The 22,808-nt window shown below is 25.3% G+C and overlaps 2 protein-coding genes across 3 annotated transcripts; both read left to right on the forward strand.

The window, feature by feature from the left end:
- The first annotated feature begins 618 nt into the window (after positions 1 to 618).
- Positions 619 to 14,609, forward strand: LOC112592634 (cytochrome b5). 2 transcript variants are annotated; one of them, XM_025336757.1, is made up of 5 exons: positions 619 to 785; positions 3,362 to 3,499; positions 10,671 to 10,799; positions 12,582 to 12,658; positions 14,396 to 14,609. In XM_025336757.1, the coding sequence occupies exons 1-5, from the start codon at positions 675 to 677 to the stop codon at positions 14,472 to 14,474; spliced, it is 534 nt and encodes a 177-aa protein (XP_025192542.1). In that variant the 5' UTR covers positions 619 to 674; the 3' UTR covers positions 14,475 to 14,609. The 2 variants fall into 2 exon arrangements, with proteins under 2 accessions (XP_025192542.1, XP_025192543.1); XM_025336758.1 differs by lacking the exons at positions 619 to 785; positions 3,362 to 3,499 and adding an exon at positions 9,920 to 10,553.
- Positions 14,610 to 18,220: 3,611 nt separating this feature from the next.
- On the forward strand, positions 18,221 to 21,249 carry LOC112592608 (cell division cycle 7-related protein kinase-like). The gene is made up of 9 exons (XM_025336725.1): positions 18,221 to 18,687; positions 18,761 to 18,965; positions 19,311 to 19,404; positions 19,518 to 19,660; positions 19,736 to 19,877; positions 19,961 to 20,203; positions 20,285 to 20,456; positions 20,554 to 20,703; positions 20,770 to 21,249. The coding sequence occupies exons 1-9, from the start codon at positions 18,606 to 18,608 to the stop codon at positions 21,105 to 21,107; spliced, it is 1,569 nt and encodes a 522-aa protein (XP_025192510.1). The 5' UTR covers positions 18,221 to 18,605; the 3' UTR covers positions 21,108 to 21,249.
- Positions 21,250 to 22,808: the final 1,559 nt, after the last annotated feature.

A 22,808-nucleotide genomic window follows, 5' to 3' on the forward strand; every position in this document is an offset into this window, starting at 1 on the left:
AAAAAAATATTAATCATAAATATATTGAATGTAGGTTATTAATAAATATATTTAAATAATTTATAATATAATGCATAAATATTAACTTAAATTTATTTCAAGTCGTTTAATCTTATATAATAAGCTGAATGGATTATTGTAAATAACAAAAACTATAACAACAATAAAACAAAAAAATCAATTTTTAGTTAAGTATTTAAAATATTTTATTAAAATTCCATATTACATAAGTATTTTTATACTTTTATTTAAATAGTTTCGGTAATGATTATTATATAATCCGTTATTAATTAATCATACCAGTTCAAATAATTTAATATCGATCCAAAGGCTGACATAATAATCATCAGGTACCAGAATGTATACATTATACTTACTAGTCTACTTCATGTAGGTACTACATAGTAAATATTTCAGCGTACATACACATAATTTTATGTATATTCTATGCTTTGTTTTAAAGATCGACACTTCCTAAACTCGCACATTGTATTCAAATGATTCGATGTTAACATACAATAATTATTGTTAGTAGGCAGTTATAGTACCACACGACAATTCGACTTCTAAATGTGTAATAATGTTTTTTTAAATATATAGTTATAGTTTTTAGTCTTTTTACAAATTTGTTAGCTTTATTTGTAAAGGAACGATTGATAATAAAAAAATTTAATATGTCTATACGTTGTTACACTCCTACCACAGTATCTAATCATAAAACAACTAGCGATGCTTGGATCAGCATTCATGGAAATGTATATGATATTACCAATTTTATTACAGTAGTGAGTACTTTATAAGTATCATAACATAATATACTCTCACATTATTACATTATTATAAAAACTTAATCGCTAAAATTGTTTCACGTTATTAAATAGTATGGTCGGGTCTCGGATGATACTGCAGAGTGCTTGCCCATTTATGCTAACTTTTTACCATTTACTAATCAACATTAATTATCGTATTTATTTATTATACTCTTATCTGTATACATTTTAAATTGTTTTAATAAATAAATAAAATAGTAATTAAGGTTTATGTCAAATATAATTTAAGTATTATTCATACCTATTAACCTATAATATATTATAAAATAAATTATGTACAAATATTTACAAAACTAATTTTATAGGCACTTCCAAGTTGGTTCTAAAACGTCCGAATTGATCCCCAGGTTGTTTATAGCAAGTAATACTTAATTTTGCGTAACAAGTCGCTAGTCGATAATGTTTGTATATCAATACCCTAAGAAAATTATTGTTGATTATACCTACCATAGATTAAATATAAAATCTAATAACAATATATAATCTATTACATATTAATACATAATTAAGTATATTTAATCTATGATTATACGTAGGTACTTTAATATTTTCATATTATTTCTTTTATTATAAATTCGTATTTTTATCATTGACTAGCGATAGCAATTGTTTACAAGATTCTTACGTTTAACATAACAAAATCATGAAGAGGTAATTATTAATTAGAATATTTATTTTTTTATAAATAAAGTCAAATATTTTAATCATTATTTAAAATATAATACTATATTATTATTATACATACCCAGATTATAGATTATGGGATGATTATTGTACATCCCAAATAATTTAATTTTCATTAACTCCCCTTTAGTTGCATCGCTGTCTAAAAATCCGAGTATTTATAATATTTCAAATTACTCATTGTAAGTAATTTACATTATTTCGTGTACTTTAATACCTTTATGTCCAAGTTTAAATCATTTAATGCTATTTAAGACAATTATCTATTGTTTATTGAATTTATAGGTGTTTTTAAAGTCACAAACCTGTCAAAAAGACCGTGTGTGACTAAACTCAGAATTAATTTTGTTCAATATTATTTTCGCCTGTTATTATTTTTTTAGACACAATAAAACCATTATAATCGTTTATTGTTATCGATAGTTACAGTTTGTCAATTTTATCGCTTGTTTGTTCATATAATTTCATCGTAAAATTCATTATTCTCGTTTTATTTTATATTCGACACATATATAGGACAAGAAGTATGTGTAAATTGTCAAAATTTTTGTGAAATAAAAAAATAATAATTTTAAAACTACCTATAGAAATATAACAATTTATTTTTATTAAAATTATTAAATTATTAATACAATTATTAATAAATTATGTTTTTAAATAATACCTGTAAATGCGTGATTAAAATAGAGCCTTGAAATATATTACAACTACTAGGAATTGCCTATTTTAAAACTTTCGACTGTCCCAAAAGTGTAAATTTTGAAGATATCAAAAAACTGTAAAGATCAAAGTTGCTCAGAAAAAATAAAGCAATCCAAATCCAGTCTCAAAAATAGTGGTTCCTATTTAAAATTTTTTTATCTTACTGCACATGCGCCTATAAAAATTAGTTAACAATTAAAATTTATCAAAAACAGATATATTTATATGTAAGTAAAAAAAACCCGAATTAAACTCAAAGCCATGCGTTCGAAATATTTCCTGTTACCTTTAAAATTGAACCTAACCATGGACATTTTAATAATAAAAATTATTATTGGATATTCTGGACTTGCTGTATGGGTCTAGAAAATATGTCGTCTAGAACAGGAATCTTCAAACTTTTTTTATCTGAGGCCCACATAAAATAAAAAAAGCTTTTAGCAGGCCAAAATGTATGATCACATTTAATTTTCATGTATAATTTATAAATTACAGCCAATACAACTGATAATTGCTCGTGCGCGTGATAACCACTATGGAAACTATACATATTTTTAGAATATTTTCAGTTATTTGGCGGGTCGGTAAAAACTTATTCGGGGGCCACATCCGGCCCGCGGGCCGTAGTTTGAACACCCCTGATCTAGGAAAGAAGACTTACCGACCATCCACCACCAAAAAACTGTTGTATTATCCCAGTCTGAATAATTGTTAGGTGAATTCTACTTGATGGTTGAACATTATCATTTCTGAAAAGGAACACCTGTAGAGATAGATACTGCAACTACATTGTTATTTTTATATCACTTTTATATCATATGTATAAATATATTTTAGATGTATCATGTATGTATTGGTCACCACGGCGCATATATTGTACACATTTATTTGTAAAAATATAGCTATTTTTTTATAAGTCTTTTAGTATTAATGTATAATAAATAATGAAATTAAAGTAAAAGTAATACTATCGTAGTTACCGCTCCAATTGTGATACCACATGGAAACATTTATTTTGCGTAATTAACTTTTTTTAAGAATTATGAATTTATTAAATTTATTACAAAATATATAATATAATTAAAATAAATATCAGATTATTTAAATATATATATAATAAAAGCATGGTTACATTATGATTTTAGCACCCGGGAGGTGAAGAAGTTCTTATTGAAGCAGCAGGAACAGATGCAACATTGTGTTTCGATAGTATAGGACACTCAGATGAAGCTTACAAATTAATGAGCGATTTAAAAATAGGAAAGTTGTCTTCAAAAGATGAGGTGAGTTTTCATACTAGGTTAACATATACACACTTTATATATAGGTATATGGTAAAAATATAATATGATTGTTATAGTTCTATACTTAATACTTATATAATATAGTGTATGAAAATAGGTTTTACATCACGTATTATTTTAGATGGCACTGATAACAGTATTATTATTATTACTTTATTTTATTTTATTAAATATATTATATAGTCTTGCAATAAATGTAAATGTTATAATATTATACATAGTCAAGTAATAAACATTATTAGAAATGTTTCAATATTTTGCTACAAAAATGAAATTACTATCTTTTCTATAATGACCAATCAATTTCACCATCACTACTATTCTGATACTGTTTAATATGCATCTATCTAACATATCTTTTAATACACTGAATAATAATTCAACGTCATAAACTCATAACACTGACATTATCAATGACATTTCTTTTATTTCATATAATACACCTATAATATACGATCATTTTTTTATTATTCACGTTTTTATTACTTAATATTTTGTACAAATATTTTTTATTACTAAAATTAAATATTTCAGAATGGTTTTTTTTTTTTGTGAAGTTTATTCTTTTATAACAAATATCTGTACATATGCGTTGATAGTTTATTGACCAAATTATCGTTGTCATAATTTAAACCGTACTTTTATGAACGTAATTAAGTACTGAATTCTAAAGTCCTTGAGCTGAAATATTAAGCTATTGCTATTTAGTATTTAATATTAATATGTAGGTACATAATTAATTTGAATTAAGTAAATGATAAATGCTTATATTTATATGTCATATTATGGTTTTATATGGTACAACCTTCAGTTATTATTTTACCTGTGTGGTAAGCAATCCAATTGCAGGTCTGTATTTTATTAAGAATTAAAGATGATTTATATTATAATAATATACAATATTTTATTGATTTTTAGTTATCTTATAATAAAATCCTTTGTATTATATTAACAATTGTTGTTATATGTTTTTATAATTGAGAAACTTAAATATTAGTGCTTTTTAAAAAGTACCTATAACTTATAAGCTGCGTTTTATAAAACTATAATATTGTGTAGTACACTAGTATCTATATAACAATATAAATACCTATATAAAAAAAAATAATAATAAAAATAAAAAATAGATGTCATAGGTAACTAAATTATCATTTACTGAATGTTTAAATTATCCATAATCGAGTATCCTATGAACTTAAAAATAAAATGTGTATTGAAATGTCTGACGTACCTACTAAAATATTTTAAATTTTATCATTTTATTTTTGTTTTAAATACTTATACCTAATTAATCCACGTTTGCAATTCATAGAAAGTAAAGTTTTCCAATTAATTAAACTTATTACTTTAACATCTATCGATCGTCATACTATAGTCTATAACTTATTGTTTTAATAATTTTTTTTTTTTAATTTTTTTTAATAAAGCAAATCTCTGAACCAATTTCGCTTTAGATAACGTTTAACATTATCAGGAAGAGATGAGGAGGACATGTTGCTGATGAGTGGATTTAGGTGGCTTAATAATTGAACGTGGAAACGTTTGTACTGGTTTTTAGCAAGTTAGTTGACAGTGGGCATTTTAAGGTCTTTATTATGAAGTGATTCATTGGTAATAAACCACGAAAAGTAGTCTGAGTTAGTGAAGTCGTATTTGCCTGTTTACATTTGAATTTTGTATGTTTAGCCCACGTGAGACACTTGTCAAGTATGATTCCTAAGTATTTTGTAGAAGGCTGAACTGGAATTAGTTTGTTATTTATTTGAAGTTGAGTGAATTCTTTAGGACTTAAAGAGAAATTTATTTAGACTGATTTATCTTAATTGATTTTTATTTTTTATTTTTTAGCATAACAATTTGTATGTAATAAATTGTTTGTTCGTGTAAAACATTGGAATTTAAATACAACTCTTTTTATAAGTTTTTTTCACAACTAAAAAATATCTGAAATATATAATCACAATTTTTTTATAAACGTTTAAAGTTTAAATGTTTTCAACATCGTCAAAATCACAAAAAATATGTTAGTTATATTTTAATCGAAACTTTTAATTTGCATTTATAAATTTTTTAAATATAACATAAGATTTTTGTTATTATTCGACAAATATAATCCACAGAAACTTAAAATAGCTACTTTATCACCATTACTTAAATTATTATTTTCTATACCTATACAATGACATTTTCAAAATATTTAGTTAAATTATAACTAACTATTAGGTATATAAATTATTCATTCGTATTACATTAGAAGCAATACGTATTTATAGAAAACAACATTCATTAATAAAGCGTTTAAAATATACAATGTATATTATACATTAAACAAGTTTTGTATGGTAAGATTTCTGTATATAAAAATCATAGATGAAATATGTGTCAGACTCATATTTTATCATTTTTTTTTATGTTGTCTATTATTAGTACACTTATATTATCAATTAAACTATTTTTTTTTTTACATATAGTATAAATAATAATTAAAACGATGTATAAAAAAAAATAAAGGATTTATAATATAACCATGTCTATTAATATCATTAGTACTCGTATATGACATAGATATGTAATAAGTTAATACATTTTAACTCATAATAATTAAAATTACCGTACTTAGAAAATTAAGTAGCCTTGGTATTTGACCTTCGTGAATCGAACTTGGTCACTTAAAAATAAGTGCCTACTTAATAGTAATATCAAACAAACCTCTATAAAAATTACTCTTATTATGTCAATTTATTTGAAGTTAAATATTATATATAAATTATATTATACTCTAAACTTTTAGCCTTAGCGTACACTATATTGTATATTATTTATTTTATAAGTTAAATTTTTGATGTATTTTTCGAAATTAAATACAATTTATACAAGTATAATATTATTTCATAAAGATTTTAGCATTACTCTCTTTGCATCTTATTTCTAGGTTAAGATGTTTAGATTTATACGAGTATAGTGGTAGTTTATTACACAAATGTTACAAATTTGCGATGCTTTCATAACAAATGTTGTTTTCTATGGTAAGGTTGTTAACCCTGCGGTTAACTTCAAACTTGGAGAACCAGTCAAGGTACAAACCAATTAAGGTAGATGTTATTGAAATATACATATTACCTATGTAAAATGGATGAGTGAATGCTAATTAATAGCAATTAAATTTAGCTTTTACTTTTAAGTCTTATATATATTTTTGAACAGCAAACATTTAAAATTTTAAAACCATAAGAAGAAAACGTTTCAGAAACCAAATATTTAAAAATTGAACTTTAAACAATAAGTGAACAGTAGTTAATTAATTATAGTCTATAGATAATTATCAGTTTAAAGATTAGATGGGCGGAGAAATGTGGGAATGTTAGATTAGGTAACCTAAGTTATGATTGAGAATAGCATAATTTTTAAACTTCCCACAGTATGCAATGCCGTAATGGGCTTAAGTTATACTATAAAATTAAAGTATATAATAAAATATAAAAGTTTTCTGCTAGTATTTAAATTATAAGATATTGAAAATGTATTATTCTTATTACGTAGAATAAAAAAATAAAAAATAATTTATCTCTAAGTATATTTTTAACTTAGTAATTGAAAATTACCTTGTCTAATTATTTACTATTTATTATTATTCATTAACGGGTCATCAGGAACATCATGTATACCCAATGTACATATGCAATCGTTTTTTAATTCATACCATATTATTGTAATTTTTTTAAATTAATATGTTGTATAATATAGTTCTATAGCTGTTTTACATAATATCAAATATTCAAGTTCATTCCAATAATGAACACATATTAATTATTATTCTAATGATAATATTGCAGTATTTGTATGCTTGATTGTGTACATTTTCTTTAATATTTTTACATCCCTAAATAAGCCGACAAATTTGCTCAATTATATTAAAAAATTTTGTGATCAATTAGGTATTAATAAAATATTAAGTAAATTAATATTTTGCAGAATAGTTAAGTATCCCTATGCTACTCTTCATTCTGAAAAAATATTTCCAAAAATATTATTTATTATTTTTTAATAAAACAAGTGTTAAACTTGGATGCTTGAGAATATAATTGCTTAATATATACCTAGGATAAATTAGCAAATACCTAGTAGTTATAGTTGTATATTATCTGTATTTCTGTTTAAATAGTTTAATTTTAAAATGTTTAAATCAATGTGTATGATGTATACTGATTATATCAATATATATTAATAAATAATAATTTTTATGTGTATAAGCGAATACAGCCAAGTATATTACTCTCATAATTCTAAAATTTGGTACACATAGTAGGTAGATAGATAGTTATATATTGAGAATGTGTAACTTGAAGTAAAATTTTTAAACTTTGAATTTTAAAGAGGAGCTTACACAACGTTTTTTTTTTTTTGTTTTGTTTAGTAACTCACAAATATTATTTTGTTTGTGTAAAGTTGTCATTGGTTAAAGAAAACACAATTATTATTATATGATTTGTCTATAATTATTTGTCATTTTAGAATCGTATTTTATGCTTAGTCTAAATCATTCAATATACTAAAAATATGTGTAGCTTACATTTTTTTTCAATTTGAAAAATCTATATTAATTAATTAATTAATAAATAAGAAAATAAGAAAATTTGATCAAAAAAACAATTATATGATGATTAAATGATAAGATAAAGTATCCATTGATATTACTCCTAGAGAGGATACATTTGGTACGAACGGATTTGAATGATTATCTAATTTTTTATGGAATCATTTATAGACTTTAGATTCTTGATTGGAGATTTCCAAGTTTAAATTCATTGGAGCTTAAGATAGGATTAATCCATTGGTATAATTACATTTTTTAGGGAAACTTCGTGTTAAATCAACTATAATTGATAAATACAACAAACATGCAAGATCAAAGGTCTAAAACAGATGACTTTTATGCAAAACAATAATTCATCAATAGATTCAACAAAATCGTTTGTGTCATAACTCATAACCTAAATCCATAGTTTACTTTTTACTTTTCAGCACATACATGTTGATCATAGTCAATTCATGAAAAACTATCAATTTTTAATTTTTATATTGTTTAATAATAGAAGGTAGGTAATACCTAACTCTAATTATTATAATATAGAATGTAGATATTTAAATATTATCACAGTTTCCAGTAGGTATATATTGTAGCAACTAGTAATTGATAAAGTTCCTCTCACAAACGTCAAATATCAATTCATAAATGAACCATATTTTTTATGAACTACTGAAGTCTGAAATCGTATCATTCATTAGTCCGAGGAAGTCAAGGGCAATAATTATTCTTTTGTCGGAGGTGAGTTGGAGAGAATCGAAACGAGTGTGTGTTGCGCAGTCGTCACGCATTGTTGACGCAGCAATGGCGTATATATACGATTTATTGTAACTTAATACTTAATAGGTAATACTATAATGTGATGAATAATGTGTAGGTACGCATCAGAATCGTCAGATAAAATCATAGAAAATTTTTTGTGATGTGCAATAGAACCGCATTTTTTGCTCACCCATGGTAAACCAAATGAATTGATATTCAATAAGAGTGCTAATAATGCAACGGAAATTTAGAAAAAAAGAACTACCGATATGACATATTGACATGATTTGTCATAACAAGTTCAACTAACATGTAACGTTCCAAAAAAATATTTAACACTGTCGATTTCCAGATTTCCAGTATTATAGGTACCTAGTAACTGTGCTAAGGACCTAAAAAAAAAAAACATATCAAATTATGTTTTTTTTTTATATGAACTTGTGATATAATTCGATTGTATAATATTAAAGTGAATAGTGTAGAGTGATAGTGCATTAGTGTATAATCAAATAAATATTAATTATACAACAAAAATATGAGTACCTATCAAAATATCACGTTATCATAGTAACATGATATTAAAGCATAATTTACTATTTAGTCACAATTGTTGAATTGTGTGACTGTAGTACATTATAGCATCGACTATCGGAATAATGAGTATAACGCCTTTGTAATAAACGTGGTTCTCTCTGAAGTATTACCACCACAAATAAATAAGATAAATATTAAATAATGATAATTGCTATTGTTAAACGATAATAATTAATGTTTAAATTGTTGATCAATAATCATCACAGGATATAGGCGATATAGCGATTAATTATCTTGATTTAATTAAATTCTAAAATGTTAACTGATATCCTTAATTCTTGAACATTACACGTAGGACGTTTTTCTTAAATCGTGGTAACTAGAGAATAATACCATTACTTATAAAAAAAAAAATTTAAAAAATATGATATTATAATGTCCACAATCAACGGTATTACCAATCTTTTTATCTTTATCAATTTCGATGATAAAGTCGCTAATTAGTAATCACAATCGTTTGTCGATCTAAGGATTCTAAATTTCTAAACATAAAATAATATAACCGTGAACGGCGTGAACACCAACAATTCGCCGTGACAGTCAGTGGTCGGCGCAATTACTTCACCTCGTCATTTTCACCGCTCCCACCTCTTCGTAATACCGCGTACGGATCACGAATACCGGTCCGGTACTCCGATCGTCGACCGTCGTGTTTCGTGTACTCGTGTCTATTTCAGTCTGCAATTCCGTTGGTCGTTGCTTGCTGCCCGTTCCCCTCATAACTACGTAATTATTGTAGTCAGTACCTGCTGATATTACGCAGCCAAACCTCTGTTCGTTTGCTAATTCTTGTGCGCTTTGTCGGTAGTCGATATCCGATAACATTATTATAAAATATTATTTTTACAGTCGTGCGTAGGCGTTGTTAGTGTTTTTATTTTCGGTTTTTCACCCGTAACTCGTTCGTATTCGCGATCCACGCTATTCCATCATACCCCTTGCCGCAGTGTAACAAATTGCCCGTAAGTCACGATGAGCGAAAAAGAAGTGAAAAAGTACTCTTTGGCCGAGGTTGCCGCTAATGCAAACGCTACAAATCCGTGGATCGTAATCAACGATTGCGTATACGATGTCACAGAATTCCTAAACGACGTATGTCCACTGCCGTTTTTATAGTTGCGTCCACCTCGGTTATATTTAACCGAGTGCACGTCGTCTGGCCATGTGTTTAATCTATTGTTTAACCCGAGTTTTTGTTTTCGCTTATAGCATCCCGGCGGTGAAGAGGTTCTGTTGGAACAAGCTGGCAAGGATGCAACCGAAGAGTTTGAAGATGTTGGACACTCTAGTGATGCACGCGAAGTCATGCAAAAATACAAGATTGGAGAACTTATAGAAGTAAGTTTCCTTGCCATAAATATATACCATATTGAATATTATGCTGATTGTGATAACTGATAATGTTCTGGTTCCTCTTTGTATGCACATTTTTACTACACACTCAGTATCTAAATTATATTTTATTGATTATGATGACAAATATTGTTTGGTAAATTATATATCAGTTATAATGAGTACTTATCTTGATTTCAAACATAGTGTTTGGTTAGCTGGTTAATTATTAATGGTTATATATCATTCGTAATGTTTGTATGTTGATGTACTAACTTAATTTATTATGTTTTGTAATAAAGTAAACCAGAGACAACGATGCAATAATGGTCCAATATCATATTATTACTAAATTGATTAATATGGGTTTCCGATTGTAATTTTAGATAGACATCTAGATGTCATATATTGAAGTACTTTACTTTCTAGTTTTTAGTTTTACTAATAAGTGTTTGAGATGAATAAGGGTCAATTAACTTTTGTTGTATCACAAGTAAAGGAAGTTCGCCATTCTACTGATAAAAACAACAATAAATAATATAGTTATGTATGTGTAGTTAGATATTACAACTTACTTTTACTGAAAACAAAAACTAATGTATAGATTTGTATGCTGTAGATGTGATAAGGAAAGAATTTTAATTTTAAGTCTATTAGTTTATTTTATAACAGAACTCTTAAATTATATATTCCTATTTATGCCTTTTTTTTTATTTGTTAAAATTATTATAGCATATTAAAATAATTATATACTTTTAATTAACCGATTTAATTTAACCACTTAATGCTTATGACGAAATGTCAGATTTCACAAGCTTCTGGTGTTACTGTATAATTAGCTAATTGTATTTTTCATCTAAAAAACTAGTAAATTATTTATATTTTCAATATAATAATTTTACTTACATAATTGTTTTATTCCAGTAAATGTATTAATAAAAAATTATTAAATTCATATAAATTGTATTAATTGAACAAACAAAATGAACATGTTATTATTAATAATTATTAGGGCTCGGAAGTTGATGACCTTAAAAACAATAAAAAATGTCCTAAAAAAATTACAAATATTAGTTTTATATTAATAAAAATACATTTTTTTAAATATTTTACTCTATGTAAAAAATGTACTATAAAATTAAAAATATGACAAAAATGTCCTTAAAATAGGAAAATTAAAAAAATTAAAAATATTTGTTTTATAAATATCTGTGGTTTAAGTTATCAGCATAATGGTCAATAAGAAACGATAAGAAATAAACTAGTGTGAAATTAGTAAAAATAACTAAAAATGTGGGAAAATGACCTAAAAATCTCAAAAAATGACTTAAAAAGTAATAAACACCAAAAAATGCAAAATAAAAATTAGTTATTTAGATTCACATGCTTATGAAACAGATTTGTGGCCAGGAGAGCATCGTTTAAAAAGTTCTAAAAAAAAAAAATGCAAAATGCATCAACTTCCGAGCTCTAATAATTATCCATTTGAATAAGCTACAAAAAAATTATAGGGAATATAGGCACATTGTAAATATTTATAGCTTATACGTTTATATTTGAATTTTGAGTATGTTAATATTCTTTAAATTTTTTCTTTTGTATTTTTAGCTGTTGCCTGTTAGTATTAATATTTTTGAAACTAAGTAGTTATTTAATTAATCAAACTGTAGTTTTGTATTAATCAAAACTAATGTTTTAATAAATAAAACATCCTTAGTTGTTTTGATTAATTTAAGTCAGAAAATTAACTATATTGTTTAAAAATTAATTTTAATTTTTTAATTACAGGAAGATAAAAAACAAAATAAGAAACCCGTAAAGAAACCAACACCTGCATCATCAAGTGCACCTGGTGATGATTTTAGGTTAGTAAGATGTGTTAAGAAAATAAATTTATGTTTGTGTGTTATATTATTAATTTTTATTATTATACTAAGTGTTTTCTTTAAGAAATATATATAAAAAAGATTTGGAAGTAGACATTTTAATTATTTTTAAAAATTAATATGGATATTTTATTAATAGGTATGCATTTTTATTTACTTAACATAGTTTAAATTTATTGTTAACAAACCACATAATTTGTTGCTCTAATCAAATTAATTTGAAACTATTACTTAATTTTTTTTTTAATAAATAATAAATAAATATGTACTGTACTTGCCTCTTAAATTAAATTCATAATTTTTTTCAATATTGCTATAACTGATAAGTGCTAAATTGAATTAATAGTTCATCTTCTTTTTATAAATTTTATACATTTTTTTATAAGATATTATAATAATTTTTAAAATTAAGAATATTGTAAATAAAAAAAAAAAAATATACTTTTAAAATTCATTACTATATTGTCCTTACTTTGTATGATTTAAAATTATGTGTAGATTATATATCTTTTTATTTCTATTTCAACATGATTATAACATGTTATAACTTACATCTTAGTGTGCATTTTAAATAAATAATTTTTTAGGATCATAGTAGGTTGAGCACATGCAACAATTCAACATAGTACTCTTGTTTACAAGCCTTGGACATAGTTATGTGTGTACAAAATTAAAAATACTAATATGTTTTCACATAAATTATAATTTGCATTTTAAACATTTTGTTAATAATGCCAAATAGGTTTTGCTACTTGCCACCATATTAAAAGTGCTGCGAGTAAAAATTACTAGCTTAATTTTTTTATTAATGAATTTTGTTAATAAAATTTAATTAGCAATTAAATTATGTAAGTTATTTATAATTGATTTTGACAATATATATTTGTGTTTATCTATTAACATACATATTTATTTCAAAATAGTAGGTTAAAAGTTAACCATATAGATTTTATGTAATATTTGAGTATATTATTACTTATTAATTATGATATTATAATAATCAATTAGTTATATTTTATATGTATTATTTAAGCATGAACTGAGTTTAAAAATATCAGTTTTGTCCATTTACTATATACTAGTAAAAACTTATAGTTATTATTACGATAATAACAACATTTCCTGTGGGCTGTGGTGTGGTGTAATGGTATAATTGTAACTGAAGTCTGAAATATTACTGACCTTTTGATTATTCAAATTATTTACTCTTGATTCATACAAATTTATATTTCTTAATACATTATGTGTTCAATAATATTACGAAAGAATTTAAAACTTATGACTGATTAAAATTGCTGTGTTATTTAATAACTAATAATATTGATAACTTAGCACTTTTTTTTTTATTTAATATGGTAATGAATACTTATGATTATAAAATAAAAAATATTTTTTATTTTTAATTAAAAAAAAAAAAATGTTAAATGTTATCAAAATATATAATATATGTTAATTTTATTTTTTATTAAAAGTTAAAGTTTATTTTTATCCATTTTTAGTCCATTATATTAAATTTTCTTGTAATAGTTTGTTTTAATGTATTAAATGTTTTATTTGAAATAAAGGGAAAGACATAAAAAATATTTATTAGAAAAATAATGATAACGTTATTGAAATGACAATAATTTTTCATATTTCATCATTTTAAACTATTAATTATAAGTTATGATATAAATATATTTGTATTATAATAATTCATGTTTTTTTATTTTTTAGTCTTTGGAAATCATGGTTGCTGCCTTTAACAATGGGAGTGCTTGCTATCTTCGTTTACCGATACTTTATTGCTTCATAAAAGATCAAAGTCATTTAAGTTTATCTTAAAAGTTATTATTGTCAACCAAAATTCTGGGTTAACTCACAAATATTGTCTTGTGTATTTTGTAAATGTCAATCATTAAACTACATTCCATTCTGTGTTTGCTGTTTACACAATGTTTTCATTAATACAATCACAAAACATGAAAGATTTTTATAGTTTGAAAACTATTAAACCTAAATATTACAGTTAATATATAACCAATTAAACATACATATTATAATGGTTAGACATGGTAGAAATTAGTAATTCTTGGAATTTAGTATTATTAATGTTTGAATGTTTAAAAAAAAATATATACATACTTAAAGAAAATAAATATTGTGTTTTAAATATTTTCTATATAATATAAAAAAACTACTTCAAATTCATTGGTCTTTATACTTCTAATGATCAACTATTAATATTAATATAGTTAATATTAGACAATTTTATAATTTATTTTAAAGAAGTTATAAGTCATAATTAATTATGTAAACTTGCAATATCTATAATTGATGATTAATAAAGATTGTTAATCCCAGATTGACGAATAAAGAAGACAGTACAACTTGTTCATAATGCTATTAAACCAAGGCAACACTTAAAGATTTTGGGTTAGATATAAATAAATTAGGTAGCTGTAAATTATTTTTATAAATTAAAGTTAATAATCATTAATAATAAATTGAATTTATTATGATCTGCAGATTTTCATAAAAAACATTTATATATAATATAGTTTTATTCTGTTAAAATGTGAATCTTATACATTTTATTTATACAATTTAAATCTCATTTTAATATTATCATAAAATTATATGTTAATGTATGTTAGTTCATACCAAGCTTTTCCATTAACTTATTAATTTTATTTTATTAAACTAAATTAAAATTGTAGGAAAAGATTTCTAAAATCATTTTTATTTGAACTTTGAGTTTTCAGTTTTTAGTTTGAAAAGGACGAAAGAGAAGAGGAAATTTTGTTTCCATAAAATTGTAATCTAGAGTTCAATAAGTAAGTAGCTGATCCTTAGTTTTAGCTTAAAACTTACCAATGTAAAATTCAAGATTTTGTTTTTATGAATCAAAATTATAGTATTTGTTATTTATTTTAAAATTTAATTAAAAGTAATTATAATATTTCAACATTCTTCCAAGAATTTCTAAGAGTTTAGGAAGGCAAGAATACTGAATTGTTTTAGTATACACAGATGGTAAATATATTAATAAAATTATGGTTATCTTACATATTTTAATTATAAAAATCGATTAGATGTAAGGAACATAAAATGTAAAGTAACTTTTAAGTCATTTTTAACAAAATTTAAGTAAAGCTACAGTTAGCAGTAATGCTTGGAAGAGAGAATGACCAGGTAGCAGTGATGCAAACAGGGAGGGTCCCTGGATACGGCCCTTCTTGAATCGTTTTGTATCTTTCTAAAATACCGTAATTTTATTGTTACAGCAGTAAACACATTACCTTTATTTTTTACATTTAATTATCATTCAATTTTACATTATAATTACAATGTTTATATTAATCAAAAAATAAAACAATAATTAAATTTGCTTGCTACTTTTAAGTAATTATTTTTTTGGCCCCTCCCCTTAAAAAATCTTGGTCGCGCCACTGCCAGGTAGTGCATCTGCAGAGTGGTTGATTTGGCTGGTAGCGATGTTGGTAGTGATGCATACAAAAAAGAATGAACTGTATTTTCATGGTCATTGTTTAGTAGAGTGGGAGGATGTGGAGTGAAAGTTTCAGATAGCTGGTTTGCAAAGATATTTGCTTTTTCGATGTCGGATGTCGCTAATTCGTTGTTTGGGCATATAAGTGGAGGTATAGTATCACGTTGGTTTATTAATGCTTTGGTGGTACGCCAGATCGAGCCATCAGGTGGAGTTGGGGATTCTAGATGATATTCAAATTGAGTGGATCTATGTTTGGATAATTCAGTTTTTAGAGTATTTGTTAGCTGGTTAAAATGGTTAAATACAATTTTGTCAGTTGGATATCTTGAATTTTGCCAGGTGGCTTTAGCTCTACGCTTGGCTTTTATTAGTTCTTTAATATACATTGGAAGTGTGTTCAATTGTTTATTTTGTTTTCAAGGATTTGGAGTTTCTGAAGTTGAGGACGTAGAGATTGAGTTTTGTATAGCAGAAGTTAATTTGTTTACAGTGTTATTTATTTGAACGTGTGTTTTTAATGGGATATTTAGTGATATTAGTTTATCTAAATTATATTGGAATAGATCCCAATCCGTGGGACCAGAACTCAGTCTGCCTGGTGTTGAGTTCTGGTACTGCCCCACTGGTTAGAAGTACTGGAGTATGATCACTAGATAGTTTATTTAAGTTTTTAATGTGTGTATTGAGATGTCTCGGAATTTTTGTTAAGAAAAAATCTAATATATCAGGTAGTCCGTTCGTATAGATAGGTGGTTATCCAATAGGTGGGCGTATCAGGAGAAATAAAATTAATATTGTTTTTTAAAATAGAATTGTGTAGTATTCGTCCGCGCGTGTTCGTGTATCGACTACCCCAACTGATATGTTTCGAGTTAAAATCGCCTCCAATGATAAAAGAGCTACCTAGCTTTTGAAAAAACGATTGTAGTTTAGGTTCTGAAATAAAAAGAGAGTAATAACTAATAATGTTTATTATACTATAATATTATGATTTATTTTCAGTCTTATTAGCAGGGCTCGGAAGTTATAGCACTAAAAAAATTAATTTTAGCGCTTAAATATGCATATAAAAACATTAATATAAGCGGTATAAATAGCACTAAAAATTGGAAAAAATGTTCAATTTTAAATATGAAATTTAAACACGAGAGGATGTTTAACAGTTTATGATCAATCGAACATGGCACACACGACACACCTAAATGACGACGGAACACTAAAATAAAATTACCGTGTTCAGTCATTGGTATATGGTTAATACGACAGCACGATAATACAACGAATCCGATGATAGTGCGGTAGAACGATGTGACTGACACGATTTTAAAAATAAACAATTCATTGGAAACAAACGGAATTGCTCAATTGTCCGATTTAATCGACGATAACTGTCTAAAGGCTCGAGCACATAGAATGTGGTTTGTGTTGCGGCAGGCCGTGATATCGTATAAGACAGACCGCGTTTTAAAAATATGCACATAAACAGCATTTATAACTCCAAATCAGCAAAATAGCTCTTATGATAAGAATTTATGTGAAAATATACCTAAAAATAGTACTAAAAACCTAAAATTAGCAAAATAGTAGTAAAAACCGTAAATATGCAAAAAATAGCAAAATTAAAAAATTTCGTGTATGATATCAGAAAAGTGTGAGACATATTTGTATCTTACTTTGGATGTTCTAGGACGAACCAAAAAAAAATATGCATTTGCTAGAAGTTCCGAGCCCTGCTTATTAGTTACTATACGTAATATGCAGTAATTTTCCAAAAATCTGGAGGAAAAAAAGGAGACCTTCTTAAACATAACATTAAATAATTATTAAATATTGATGCTAGAAGCTAACAAAAAAAATATTTATAAAAACGATGAAATTGTTTTTCTATATAAAAAATTATTTAAACCTTAGCATGATATTTAAAATTTATATTTTCAAGACTTTGTTTGATAAAAAAAAAAAAACAAATTTCCAATGAATTTTTAATGCTAGTATTTATTTTATTTATGAGCTTATGAATTACGATGTTAACTTCACAAGACACAAGTGGACATTCACATTATCATTTAATATTTATCATTGTTATTTGTTATAATTATTTAATTCCCTGAACGGTGCGCTCCCTGGTGGCGGCTGTGGTAGGTACATTTAATCGTGCGATCACGGCCACACTGTTTCCCGGTGTAAACAACAACAACACAGCAAGTTAACCATACATTTTCTTGGCCGCCTTTTCGACAATATTTTTTCGGAGCCAAAACTCGATTTTTATCAGTCTTCTACGGGAACGGGTTTTTCGCGGTCTAAACAAATTATTGGCGAGTAATTGTGTCTGTTCTCGTTTTTGGTTCTTCCGAAGAGATCAATCGCACTCGCACACGCTATCACATACACACCTGCGCTCCTTCGCACACATCTACAACCGACTGTACTATGATGGCAGCGAATTCGGATACTTTTGTAACCAGTAGCAGTAAAAACAACAATGATTTTACCGGCGAGACGTCCGATCAAAGTGGGTAGAAATGACGTGTAGTGTTTTTGTTTAGTCGTACGATAATGTTATTTAATTGTTAACGTGTTTACAGAGGTTCCGATGAAGGATGAGTCGTTCAAGAAGTTACGTGAGACATTTGTCATCAAAAGTAAAATTGGCGCCGGTACGTTCAGTAAGGTATATTTGGCGTATGCAAGGGGCGATGCCGAGAAGAAACGATATGCCATCAAGCACATCAAGCAAACAACACACCCAGAGAAGTTACGTCGCGAAATTTTTTGTCTACTCAAGATCGGGTGAGAAGAGATTATTTTTTTTCTTAGATAACCATTTCTTCCTATATTGGTTTGTGCATGAATTGCGAATAAGTGTTATTTGTTGATCAGTTGGTTAAAAAAATATCAAGAATGTTTTTACTACAGTCTACTATCGCCATATGAGTTATGATTTTTAGTATAATATTATGTTAATTATATTCATTTGACCTGATTAAGAGTTAAATTTGATTAATCATTGATCATACACATTATTTTTACCTTTAGATTAATTATTAATCAAACTGAATGTTTTTGTATTTATGTAAACCATAATATATATTTTTCTAAGTTTATATCATTAATAATTTTTCTATTTATTTTCAGGGGACAAGATAATGTTATGGGATTAGTAACCTCATTGCGAATTGGAAGTTCTGTTTGCTTGGTTATGCCTTATTTCAAACATGATCATCCATTGGTAATTAATATTTCTAAAGATTGTATGATGTATATTAATGTATAAATAAAGTTAATAATAGTTTTGTATTCTATATCTTATTATTAGATAATTAAATATTTATTGATTTTCAGACCTATTTATGCACAATGGATGCTAATGAAATGCGATTTTACATTAAAAACTTATTGATTGCATTAAAAAGGATACATTCTTTTAATATTGTTCACAGAGATGTGAAACCCAGCAATTTTTTGTATAACCGTTCTACTTCAACGTAAGTAATAATAATTTTTTTTTTAATTTGGCATATTAATTTTATTTGTGATTTTATTTTTTTTTAATTTTGTAGTTTCATGCTCACTGATTTTGGACTTGCTCACCCTAACATTAACCCTACTAGACGTAAAGAAATAAAAAGTCTGCCTGATAATAAGTCTGATAAGTCTGATATGTTCTCTCATAAACAAAATAGTTCAAGCTATAATCTCGATGTAAGATATTTCTTGATTTTTATGTTAATTATATAAAAATTATAATGTTATTGATACTAAAATTTGTTTTTAAATTATTTTAGGTTAACCATAAACGATCAAGTTCAGTAGGAAACATACGATTAAGTTCATATCAGAAACGTATTCTTCAAAACATAGCGGATGACACCAACTCTATACCTCATGGATGTAATTTAAAGAAAAGAACTAAACTAATGATGCCTAAAGAGCCATTATTAAAGGAAAATTCACCTATTAAAAAACAATTAGATGTTCCTAAGAATAATAATCCTAGTAATCCAAGTGCTATGATTAATTTATTTCATGTTAGTTTATTGCTTACTTAGATAACTCTTAAGAATTTTTGTGTAATTTTTAGTTAATTTATTGTGCTTTTTTGTACATAGGAGAAAAATAATTTTGCTGTTCCTAAAGTGCAACGCCTTACATGTGATTGTGTAGGGAAATTAAAAGTATGTAATATTTGTATAAAAAGACCGGAAATGAAAGCTCCTCGAGCAGGAACACCAGGATTTCGAGCTCCTGAAGTTCTCTTAAAATACAAATATCAAAATACTGGTAAGTGGTGAAGAAAAATTTAATATAAATAACTTTTGATCCAATAAAAATGTCTAAAATTAAATGATAATTTTTTAAGAATTTGATATGTTTCTAGCTCTTGATATCTGGTCAGTTGGAGTTATAATGTTGATTGCTATGAGCCGCTGTTATCCTTTCTTTAGTGCAGAAAATGATTCTACATGTTTGGCTGAAATGATAACTGTTTTTGGGGATAGGGCTATTAAAAATTTAGCCAAAATGTTAGGTCAGTTAAAATATTTAAAATATATATTATATATTTTTTTAATTATTTTATTTATTTTTACATCAGGTCGTAATGTAATTTGTGAAGTTCAAAAACCTCCTCTTGATCTTCGAGCAATTTGTCGTCTTTTGTGTCATCGATCAAGTGTACAAATTTTAAATCCAACTGCTGTTTCTTCAAGTGATGGTTTAGAAACCTGTAGTTTTTGTACAAAACCAATACAACTATCTGGCTGTGAAGTTTTTTCAGATAGTTGTAGTTGTTACTTAAATGTTGCTGATGATTTTCCTTATCCTGCATATGATCTCTTAAAAAAATTGTTATGTTTGAATCCAGTGACACGAATAACAGCCGATATTGCTTTGAAACATCCATTCTTTAAAATGAATGAGAAGAAAATTTAAATCCTTAAAAACTTTATTATTTTAGTTAACTCTGTTTTTTATATATTCAATTTAAATTTTTAATCGTACCTTTTGCAAAATGTAAAATTATTCAACTTCAATTTGTAAAAGAAATCCATCATTAAATTAGATTCATATGAACAAATTGTGTAAAAAAATTGAATTAATATTGTGTAGTTATTCCTTTTCATTAATTTCCATTTTTTTATTTCTAATTGTATTAACATTTAATTTGAATCAATTTTAATTGAGGTATGTTTAGTTTTTATATTGTATTGATGTCTATGTATAGTGGTAAGTATTAGATTTAAGGAAAACCTAGTCATGCTTTCTATTATTTTTAATTTAATATTTGATTTATACAAACATAACCTAAAATTTTTAAATGTATATATTATACATTTAACTTTGAACATTGTACATAAAATATTATAAATTAATGAAGTAATGCAACTTTATTCAAATCAAACTTAAAATTGACATTTTTTATATTTTGTGAATTGAAATTTAAAAAAATGTAATCAACGTTTATAAAATCATCTTCAAATAGTTGTAACTGGTGCTAGGATTTATGTTATATACAATAGTAAGATATGTATTTCAGTTTGTTATAGTATGCTAAAATATTCAATAAAAATATATTATTAAGTAACCAATATTTTTCAAATATAAAGTGAAAGAATTTTATAAAAAAATCATCTTATAATTTCATGATGAATTGAAAAAATCTACTTTTTATGTAATCAATTTAATTTTTGTTCCTCTTACTCTAAAATAAACAATAATAAATTATTTAATTTATTTTTAAAATATGCAATTATTAACTATTATATTTGAAACAATCAAAGTAACAATAGATCATGCTTATCAATATAAGGTAATTCATTGATATAACTAAATTATTATAATAACAATGCATAAAAAAAAAAAAAAATCATTGAGTAATTTAAATCCTAGTTCTAGTTGTAATCAATAGGTATTTTATTTTATTTTTAAGATCATTGAAGCATAGATTTAATCATGTTTTTAATTAACAGTTTGTTCAAAATACAATTATAATTTATTAATATCTAATACTTGAAACCAATAAGATGATTATATTTTTAATGTTTTATAATCAAAATTAAGATTATAACTTTATTTGTTGATTCCATTGACCATATTTAGTAGATAGTTAAATTATTTTTATTGTTTAAAATAACTATTATTTTTTTTTTAAATTACTATTATCATACTGTGTTACTGCTTATTTAAGTTATATTTGTTATTAATTTAAAATGTTCATACTTAGTTAAAAATGTATTTAAATGTAGTTAATTGTTGATAATTGATAAGTTAGTATTTGGTTTGTAAAATTGAATGTTTTGTTTGTATTAGGTTGTTAGGTATTTCTAATGATATGTAAGCGTATTATTTAAGTATTGTATATTGCATCAACATTTTCTAGTCTATAACAATGCTAAGTCTATGTAATTGAAATTGTATTTATAAAGTTCAGGGTTTAAACATGTTTAAATTGTTTGAAACAAATATACTTTTGTTGTAAACGCTAAGTGTTTAAACCTTGAACAGAAATCGATTGAACTGATTTTTTTAACTTTTTTTTTATTGTTTGTTTTTGTAAAGTTGAAATAATATTCATTTTATCCTTTTGATAAGTAGCATATTCTGTATATTACAGCCGTTATGTGGGATTTGTAA

Source organism: Melanaphis sacchari, unplaced genomic scaffold (genome assembly GCF_002803265.2).
Source record: "Melanaphis sacchari strain LSU unplaced genomic scaffold, SCAv2.0 Contig182_pilon_pilon, whole genome shotgun sequence".
Lineage (NCBI taxonomy): Eukaryota > Metazoa > Arthropoda > Insecta > Hemiptera > Aphididae > Melanaphis > Melanaphis sacchari.